Below are 10,151 nucleotides of genomic sequence, written 5' to 3' on the forward strand. Positions count from 1 at the left end.
ATCTGTCACCTTTTCTCTAGCCCAATTTGAAAGAGGAGACCCAGTTTATAAGGAAGAGTCCTGCATGCTTTGAAGTCTCTTCAGGCAGCCCCACCTATTTTAAGAGACAAGACCCTGTAGCTTGATCCCTGAAGGAGGCTGAGGGTCCCAGCTTCTCTTCCAAGCTTCTGGAACCACTCAGGACACGAGGCAGAAGGGTTTGCTGTCCGGTGTCCAGGAAGAGATGGGCGAGGAGCAGGCGAGAGCAGGAAGAGGAGTGAGCAGCTCAGTGTGTGTCTGTGTAACCCATCACGTGGTCCAGTTCAGCAGGCTGGGGGGCTCTTTGGGCTTCACCCTGAGCGAGACGAGGCTTGGAGACTTGTAGTCACCATCCGGAGAAGGCTCAAAGCTGTGCCCTCCCAGGGCAGGAGGAAAGCCATGGATGGAATAGATGCCAGGGTGGGCTGCAGGGGAGGCTGGCACTCCCATGAAGCCAGCCACATTTCCATGGGGGTGGGAGTATGGAGACATGCATGGAGAGGGGATGCCCTCTGGAGTCATGAGGCAGGGCCCCCCTGGGCTCCCAGACCCTGGACTGGGCCACAGGGAGTTCTGCAGCTGAAAAGAGAAGGAAGAAGGGCTATGAGCTGCTTGCTCCAGAAACTGAGTGCCTTACCCTGGTGGCTTTCTCATTGTCCTTGAAGTCTCAGAAGCATCCTCAGCCTCTCCACTGGACCCAGGACCATCCCTCGTACCACCCATGCTGACTGACATCCAGGGTATCCCCACCATGGCCCCTCAGAACTATACTGTCTTCTTTAATTCTCCCATGTTCTATATGTATCAGAGTAGGTGATAGCCTTATTGTGCACAAGAAGTTAAGGGAATCGCCCACATCACACAGCACCCGGATGCTGCAGAAGATGCTGTAGCCCCCTCCCCCAGAGCACATGTTCTCACCGGCAACCCCAGAGTCAGGCACAAACCTTGTCGAAGGGTGGGACTAAAGGTCTCACCTGAGGATGGCTGTCAGTTCGGGGTAGCACAGAGATGTCATAGGCAGTGGTGAAAGGGTTCCGCCCCTCCTGCATCTTCCCATAACGCTCCCGCTTCCGCCACTTGGCTCTGCGGTTCTGGAACCAGACCTGGGGACAGGACCATTGGGGAGGGTTAAGGGATGCCAGAGCAGCCCTGATGACTGGAGCCTAATGGGTGAGAGTAATCACTGAGTCCTCTCCTGGGATCTAGATCCAAGCCAGAAAATCCCAAGTGGCAGGATCTTAGAAATCCTCACCGTTCCCAGGGCCAGCAGAGCCTGGGAAGGGTGCCTGGGAGAGGCCTCATCCCAAAGCAGGACTACTGGCCCCCAGGGCCCCCGGCAACCATTCCCCAGGATGACTCATTCTCTTCATCTCCAGCCTGGCTAGGTCTTGTCACAGTGTTGTAGGGGAAGGGGACCTGTGGGCCTCGGTGGCCTAGGATGCCTCCTAGCTATGCCAGTGTGTGAGTAAGAGTCTTGGTTGATCCACCTGGTAGCATCCAATGAATTAAAGCATTCCTACTCAGTTAAGGCATTCCTATTCAGGTCATGGTCCTATCTAATCCCTCAGCGGCTCCCTGGAAACCTGGCCTAGAGCCCATTTCCTATCAAGGCTGCTTGGGTCTGGCCCTTGCTCTCTCCATAGTGTTATGTCCCTCCGGGCAACAGCACTCTGTTCGTCCTAGATGCCCTCCAAGCTCCCCCTCCACCTCTCTGTTAAGACATCTGCTATGCTGTTCCTTCCCACCTGTGAGTAAGTTTCCCCTTTCTGGGCTACCCATCTCTTCAACATGTCATCCAGGCTGGGTTCTTCTATAATGTCCTGACCTTTCTAAGAACACTCATCACGTTCTGTGCCCATGCTCTCTTTGGGAGTCTACTTTTCAATCATTTGTGAGTTCTTGGCAAGTGAGGGGCCATGTGTCTTACATACATCTGAGCATATATGTGATGAATTTGGAATACACCCTATCCTATTTCATTTATTTGTGTGTGTGTATATATATATATATATATATATATATATATATATATATATTTTATTTCTTTCATTTAATATTGTGTTAACTATGGAATAGATGTTGGTAATATTGAAACTAAACCAAGGTGGGTGTAATGATACATGCTTGTAATTCCAGAACTTGGGAAGTAGAGGCTAGAGGATTAGGTGTTCAAGGCCAGTTTGAAGCCAGTCTAAAATACATGTAAACTTGCCAAAAGTCAAAGCCAAAACCAACCACTGTTTTCTAGGGATCAAACTAGAAATACATTAAAAGAAAGAAAGAAAGAAAGAAAGGAAGGAAGGAAGGAAGGAAGAAAGGAAGGTGTGTTTATATGTGTAAACCTGGCTACACTGTTAAGAATGGGGACTCCCCAGCCCTCAGCCATTCCTTTCTCCATGGTAATCTCTACTCACATAGGCCAGTAACTTGATAATTAAGAGAACATGCATCCCCTATTTTCCTATCTTCCAGGTTGCTGGGATCCCAGGGCAGGCCTGGCCGAAGTCGAGAGTGTCCACCATGAATACCCTTTTCTCTTCTCCCTTCTCTTTAGGCAGTTGGGCCTTTATTGGGAATTACTTTTCTGTCACTACCCATTGCCCCCTGGAGCCTCTCCACTGTGGACCTCTGCCTGGGTTTGGAACTTGCCCTCTCCATTGTCACATGTGTGGTCTTAATTAGTCCTCTTTATGGGGTGGGGTTTATGGTGAGAGTCATGCTCCTGTCAGAGGAGAATCTCCCCATTCTCTGAAGCCTTGGTGGTTGAGGAGGCTTCTGGACTGAGCTTGGGAGTCCTGTGACTACTCCTGTCTTACAGGATCAAAAGGCCGAGGAGCTGGGCCTGGTGGCTCATGCCTATAATGTGTGTTATTGCCCGCACTCGGGAGTAGAAGAATCTTTAGTTTGAGGCCAGCTGGACTGTAGAATGAATCCTGGGACAGCCTAGGTACTGGACAGAATGAGACCTTGTTTCCAAAACAACTACCCCCCCCAAAAAAAAGTAAAAATAAAATGAAAATAAAAGAAGGAAAAGGGGGGCTAGGAAAGGAGTGAGGGAGGTGCCCCTGTCCCACACCCCACACATTCCCACAGGGGAGAGCACTTCAGCCACCACCCCAATATGACACTCCAGAAACTCCCCATGCTGGGCTTCCTTCGCTTATAAAATCACGGGTTGTTCCCATAGTGTGAAGAACCTTGGGGGAATAGTCATAGAGGACAGCTGTAGCTGCTGCCTAGATGGAACAAGAAAGCAGGAGGACATACCAGAGGACAGGAAACACCCTGAGCCCTTCTGGTCCTATTTTGGATCTGGTTGTCAGGGCTGCTGTGATCGATCAATGGTGCTGGCTTCTACAGAGTGGCCTGTGGGACCCCATAGTCTACTAGACCTGACCCCCACCCTAGCGTCTTCTCCGGAGCCTCTGGAAGGGCCCCCTCATCGGAGTGATAAACAGGAGCTTCCCTTCTCGCCCCTCATGGTGGCAGTGATTCCTCTGCCAGAGCAGTGACCTCACTTTTCTCTGGGACCCCAAACACCCCTTCCAGTGCCTCCTTCTCTGCCACTGGGGAGCTCGTTCTCACTAAACTGTGAATCCCAGCAAGGCCACAAATGACCAGTCTTCCTTTTAAGCCAGACTCTTAATGAAGATCCTTTCCATCAGAGCCTTGCTCGCCACCTTCCTGTTCTCCATCACTTCCAACATGACTGGGCATAGCCTTCCTTCTCCCTCTCCCAGCACCCACCCACCCTTTTCTCCTTCCTCCTTACTGGCTGGGCTCCCCACTATGTGAAGTAGTGGCAATGACCAAAGACCCCGAGAGTCATTCTTTGTACAGATGAGCCTTTTGGAGAGGGAAGGGTTCCCGGTCAAGTCCTAACTAAGTTGGTTGTTGGCTGGTTCATGATGAGTCTGACATACCCTTCAGCAACCTTCCCCCTCTGGCCAGTCACCTCACAAGTAGCACTGACAGATGGTCAGCACTCACTTCTTGCAACTGGTGACCCTCAAAGATTCTCTGGCTTGCTACTGGTAATTCCTTTTCCAAAAGTGGGCAACAGGATCACTGGCTAGCTAGTAAACAATACAGGACTCCCGTACAGATACTTGGACTCCAAGAGACCATTACCTGCAAGCTTATGCCTACGGCTTGACCCAATGATGTATTTCATTAGAAATAGAGAAAAGTCTGTGGCCGCAGCAGAGCTGGTGTGAAGACTGGGTTACAAAGGCCAGCTTCCAGGAGGGCCTGGTGTTCACTTCTAGCTCTCCTTTGGTCTGGCCCATGGCCTGAGTGGCTGTGGCAGCCAGGGAGTCTGGTGCCCACTGTGTCCTCACCTGTACCCGGGCCTCAGTCAGGTCCGTGCGCAAAGCCAGCTGCTCCCGGGCGTACACATCAGGGTAGTGGGTTTTCTGGAAGACTTTCTCCAGTTCTTCCAGCTGGAATGTACTGAAGGTCGTGCGGTTCCGGCGCTTCTTGCTCTTGCTCTTGGCCAACTCCATGGAGTCAGAAAGTCCCGGGGAAAGAGGGACGCGCAAGTTGACCAGGCAGGGTCCTGGGGAACCTTGCACATTAGAGGGCCCGTCTCTGGGACCCCCTCTGCAGTCCACCGGCAACTGGGGGAAACTGGAAGCTTTGGAGACCTTCTCCTCAGCTGCAATGGAAAACACAAAAAGGAGGATGGAAACCTAACAGGGGTTTTTGTGGGTGGAAAAGAGCGAGGGAGAGAGCATTGAAGCTTCAGTCCCGCCTCCTCCTTCCCCTTCTCTTCCTCCTGGCAACCACCCTCCCTGGGAGCCTGGCATTCAGAGGCCTGACTGCTGAGCCTCCAGCTGGGGAGGGGGCCCTAGGGAACCATGTGCTCTGTGGTCTGGGCAGATCTTCTAGGGCCAGAGGGGGGTTCATTTCGGGGAAGTGCTCTGTGGTGGTGTGTCCCACAGGGTGGGGAGGTGCCAGGATTGGCGCCACTGTAGAGACTGCCACCCTAGCAGGGCCAAGAGTGGGGGCAGGGGTTAAGGATGGGTAGTTGACATCTCCCACCCCTTCTAGAGTGCTCTCTTGTTCTGGCTGTCCCAGCCTTGGTTCCCAGGCCCTCGGGCTCATGCCTCTGCTACCAGAGCCAGGCAGGCATGGACAGAGACACATAGACCACCTTTGGCTGGTTTCCCTGTGCCTCATTCCTTTAAGTCCAAGTCTCACATTAATATTAATTTTCCTAACTCTGTAGTATGAAGAGTGAGCTGGAACGATGATGATTCCCTAAGAATCACCTGTCTTCATCCATTCTAAAGTGGTGGTGTCAGAGCAAGAACTCAAGCTCCAGAATAGAAAGGGGAAAGCTGGATAGGCTGAGCTTTGGAGGAGCTCTGAGATACCTGTACCACAACTCCCTTTCCCTCTTATCCCGCACTGTCTGCCCTGGCATCTCAGGAGTTTCTGACTGCTCCCTCATCTCCTTCATGAACAGGTAGGGAGGGCTCTACGGCAGGCTGGGAACAGTTCCTCACTCTGAGATGCCCTCTCTCACTCCGGAACCCCATATGACTGACCTGGCATGGTGAAAAATAGGTCACCACAATCATCCCCCACCCTTTCCCACTGGAAAAGACCCCCAGCCGTGTCCCCATAAAGTTCCTCCTCAACCGTCTGCTGGGATGGAAGCCACAGGGACGCCAAGAAGACGCCCTGCTGACTCAGAGGGCCCCTTCTTTGGCCCCAGGCCCATCGGCAACGGGGCCTGGCCCTCAGGAGGCCTACTACTAAGAAGCAGTTTCTTGCTGGAGACTTAATGTCAAGATCACAGCTGTGAGTGTGTGTGTGTGTGTGTGTGTGTGTGGAGGGGTACATTGAGTCAGATGACCCCTAACTGGAAGACAACTTGGGTCCTTTTCAACTGGAGGGGGTCAGTGCCCCCTCGGGACCACCCAGGCTGTGAAATAAGCTTCCCATGTGTGTTCTGAAGACCTAGGACAGTCGCACAAGGCCTGGCCTCTGGCTAGTGAGATCTGCTTCGTGACCCACAGGTAACACAGAGAGGAGTCACACTGCAGTCCTTACACTCTGTTCCCCATCATCTCATTTTGGTTGGAGAGGAGAGGTAGCACTGTTTTCTGGGAAGGAAGAATCAAAGAAGTCAAACCACTAATAATAAATTGTCAGAGAGAACCGGGAGCTTGGGATGGGTCATCCAAAAGGTCCTGGCAGGGAAGAGCCTTGGTGTCTGGGGTTCTCAGGGCAGGGAGGATGGACTTCAGAATGAAAATGGGTGAGAAGTCAGGGCAGGGCTTAGGAGTGCTAACTCCACTACAGAGAGCTTTTCTGCTTCCTTACCCTCAGCATCTCTTCCCATAAGAGCCCAAATACTCTGATCTAGAGCTCAGTCAAGAGATCACATCACAGCAGAGCTGCTGTCTGCACAACAGAGGCTAAGGCTGCTGGCCTCTGCTCCTCTCAAGCCTGCCCCCTCTATGGTCCTCTCCAAGAGACAGACAACTGCTTCCCTAAAACCTCCTTGGTCTAGCTGGAGGACTGCAGGGATAGGGCCACTTTTCAGTGCTCCCCAAGCAGCTTCTTGAAGAGTCAGGCCTAGGGAGAGCAGAGGCAGAAAAGGAAGAAACGGGGAGAATGGCCATGGGAAAGGCAGTCCAGGAGTGGACACCAGCAGTGTGAGCTTGCCAGGGGAAGGTTGTACGGTTCAGGAGGGCCCATTTGAGGTTTGAACTATTGTCAGTTACTACAGTGCACTGGGGGTGGTCCAGAGAGAGTAAGTACTCCAGTTGGTTGTTGTTCACCGGGAGCCTGAAGCTAAGTGTATAAGGAGTGTCCGGAGCCTGCACAACAGCAGGGATGCAATAGCACTCTGTAAGAGTGAAAGCCAGGTGCAAGAACTGGGACTTTTAATGTGCCATCAGGGTCAGGATTCTTTATCTCTGACCTGGCCTTCAAACCTGTGCATCCCTGATCAGGGAGAAGCACATCTCAGCCCTACCACAGTCTGTCTCAAGCCACCTCAAGCTTGGATGGTGTGCTGTACCAATCCTGAAGGCTCCAAAGTCCAGGTCCCTGGCATCCACTGTGTCACAGAATCAGCCACCTGGTTTTCAGCGTTCATGGCAGTCTTGCTCTAAAGTGCACCGTTTTCTGTCATCATGGTGGGGTCTCTAAATGAGTCAGTAGTCTCTGAACTCTGGACCTCCTCAGCTCTGACCGTGGCTTTAGCAGAAGGCCTTAAGTTCATAATTAGTGTCAAGCTCAGGGACGCTAGCGAGGTGATGGTGTTCTCCTTAGAGGTTCTTGGCCAAGGACTTAAATTCTCCCGAATATGTCAGGTCTTAGGGCTGTGGCTCTCAACTGAGGCAGGCGAGCAGAACTCCAGCAGGAATAATTTCCAGAGGATTCGTTCCCAGGTCAGAGAGCCAAGCTTAGTAACAAACTGGCAGCCCTGGAGAAGCTGGAAGGAACCACCCTGCCCACACAGGTACTACAGGAGCAGGGTACACGGTGTCTGGAAAGGATGAAACAAGGCCCGCCTTGGGAGAAGGGCAGGGCGCTCTCTGCAAAGTGCGGCCAGAGGCAGGCAGGATGCGACACTATTCGGGAGTGAGCCAGGCAAAGGCCAGCCAATGCTCTGCTCCGAGAATGATACTTTAAAGACAGGGACATTGTATGTTTGTGTGTGTGTGGTGGTGGTGGGGTACCTTTACTAAGGATCCACATGCAACCAAGACCAGGGAGTTATCGAGAGGGAGCAGCGGCCAGGATCCCAGCCCAGGCTTCAGCTCGCACCGCTGCACCTCTTTTGCCCATCCCTCGCACAACCCAAATCATTAATATTCGCATCTCATTTGTTCCTATTTGGTGTGCGCTCTCCCTTTAGAAAGTACCCTCTTACCCTCTTCTTTCGTTTGTTCTCTCTCTCTCTTTCTCTCTCTCTCTCTCTCTCTCTCTCTCTCTCTCTCTCTCTCTGCTGTATGTCTGTATGTGTCTTTTGCTTCCTCGTTTACCCGCTTCGTTCGATCTGCTGTTTGCTCTTTTCGTTCATCCATTTATTCCTTTTCGTTCCTCTGTCCACCCACCGACTGACTTCGCCCGTTACCTTTGTTCTTCAACTTCTAATCCGTTGTTTTGTCCAACTTGTCCATCTCACTTTAGGCTGTTGCTTAAGCCGTTTTACTTTCTTTTGCCACGTTTCGTTGTGAGAACAGACTGGCCGCCCGCCTATTCAGCCTCACTGCTTTTTGTCATGCATTCAGCCCCTCGGCTGTCCAAGAACCCGAACAGTAGGTGCAAGATGCTGTTCAGCGGCTGGGATGATGGACTGTGGGTGGGTGTTGTTGGGTGCGACACTGACCCAAGCCGGTACCTGTCCCTGGCGGTGCTCTGGGCGCTGTGCGGATGCCGCCGTCTGGCAGGGATCAGAGGAGCCAGGCCAACTGCTTCTCATTAAGTCCCAACTGTGGTTTTTATCAGGAGAGCCTCGTTCAAAGGGCATTAGACGCGAAGCTCCGCGGACTTGCTCATTTCCTCCGATGACCCCGACACACCTCCCGGGCCTCCCCTGCACACTCCCACCACCCGGACCAGACGAAGGCCGGAGCTGTTCGCTGCCCAGCCACTCCAAGGAGGCCTGCGATTGCCTCGTGGGCGGATCTTCGGAGACCCAGCTCTGAGTCTGGGCTGCGAAATGTGGCAGCGTACAAGGGGTGGGCGTGGGAGCTGAGACTCTCGTGGGTCAGTGGGTACAGTGGGCGGCAAACCAGTGTCGCCTGGCCGGGCCATTCAGGCACATTCTCAGATAACGGCACGGTCCGCCCGCCTTAGCACACAGGGCACCCTGCCCAGAGCGGGAAGCGCCCTGCGGTTTAGGACTGTTCCGACGGCTCAGAGGTGGCGATCCGGTGCCGGAATGCCAACTGCAAGGAGGGCGGCCATCCCCGTGACGGGGAGGCCAGGTTAGTCTGAGAAACAAAACATAATTATGCGATCTTGACGACGGTCCCGGCACTGAAGGGAATCAACCACGGCCGCTCTGCGGAGCGTCTAGGGGCAACGGCAGCACCCTTTCCTGAAGAGACTGGGACCGACGTGGAGAGCTGGGTAAGTTCAGGCCGCAGCCCTTCGCTGAGTCCAGCTTGGCCACTAAGCCGAGACCCACCCTCTGCGCCCTCAGCGGGCGCCAGACACAAAAGCCAAGCTCTCCTCTCCCAGCGTCGAGGCCCAGTGAGGCTCCCGGGCCCTCGACCCGGTCCCCGCTTCTGAGTCGGTGGCAGCAGAGGCCGGGCTCCGGCTGAGCACGATCCCTCTTTTCAGGTCCTGTCGCTTCAGGGCCGGAACGGGCCCAAGATCGTTGCCACCGAACCCTCCTTTGACCTCCCTCCTCCCGTCGCCGCCGCAGCCGGGACACGGGCGACTTTGCTGTCCCCACTGCATTGGCCTTGCCCGCCCAGGCCAGCAGCGATCAAGCGAGGGAACCGTGGGAAATGCGAGGCGGGTTCAAGGGTGAGAAGCAGGAAAGTGGGAGAGGGGGTCGGAGAAACCAAGAGGGACCGGGGGAGGGAACGACACGGGGACCGGCTGCGCGTTACCTTCCGCGGGGCCCTCGTAGAAGTGGCCGCCGTTGAGCACCGGGCCCGGCCCGAGGTCCTGCAGGTACTTGGCGGGCGGCTTGGCGGGCTCTGGGAGGTAGGGTTCCAGGGGCCCGCAGGCCGGAAAGCGACTCAGCCGTGGGCCACGGGGTGGCGCGGGGTGCAGGTGAGGCGCAGCATCGGGGGTCCCCTGGGGGCCCGGAGGCTCGTCCCCCGCGGCCGCATAGGGACCGGCTGCCGGCCCCACCGCGAAAGGCGCGCAGCGCTCAGGGTCCATGCCGGCTCCGGGCTCGCAGGCCGCCGGGGCTCCGGGGCTCCCGCTACCCGCGCGGCCTGTGAGCGCCTGCCAAGGGGGAGGGACCTGGGCTCGGGGGCGCGGAGCCCCCGGGAGCGGCGCGCGCCGCGGGGGGTGGGGGGCAGGAGAGGGGGCCGCGCCTCTGACTTAATGCTGGAACTATCCACGTCACGTGCGGCCCCGCGCGGGTTAACCCCTCGGAGCCCAGGAACCCCCTGATTCACCCCAGGCCGGTATCACAAGCAGTT

At 54.9% G+C, this 10,151-nt stretch overlaps 1 protein-coding gene across 1 annotated transcript; it reads right to left on the reverse strand.

The window, feature by feature from the left end:
- Positions 1-211: 211 nt before the first annotated feature.
- Positions 212-9,944, reverse strand: Alx3 (ALX homeobox 3). The gene is made up of 4 exons (XM_051177765.1): positions 9,609-9,944; positions 4,362-4,678; positions 996-1,124; positions 212-597 (listed from the first exon to the last, which is right to left on the reverse strand). The coding sequence occupies exons 1-4, from the start codon at positions 9,883-9,885 to the stop codon at positions 289-291; spliced, it is 1,032 nt and encodes a 343-aa protein (XP_051033722.1). The 5' UTR covers positions 9,886-9,944; the 3' UTR covers positions 212-288.
- Positions 9,945-10,151: the final 207 nt, after the last annotated feature.

Source organism: Phodopus roborovskii, unplaced genomic scaffold, assembly GCF_943737965.1.
Source record: "Phodopus roborovskii unplaced genomic scaffold, PHOROB, whole genome shotgun sequence".
In the NCBI taxonomy this organism is placed as follows: Eukaryota; Metazoa; Chordata; class Mammalia; order Rodentia; family Cricetidae; genus Phodopus; species Phodopus roborovskii.

Excerpts from the sequence above, each read along its gene's own strand:
- Alx3 (XM_051177765.1), bottom strand. The coding sequence starts at position 9,885 with ATGGACCCTGAGCGCTGCGCGCCTTTCGCGGTGGGGCCGGCAGCCGGT. Across the intron at positions 1,125-4,361 it reads TGACTGAGGCCCGGGTACAG|GTCTGGTTCCAGAACCGCAG; the intron begins GTGAGGACACAG and ends TCCTGTCCCCAG. Across the intron at positions 598-995 it reads GAACTGACAGCCATCCTCAG|CTGCAGAACTCCCTGTGGCC; the intron begins GTGAGACCTTTA and ends TTCTCTTTTCAG.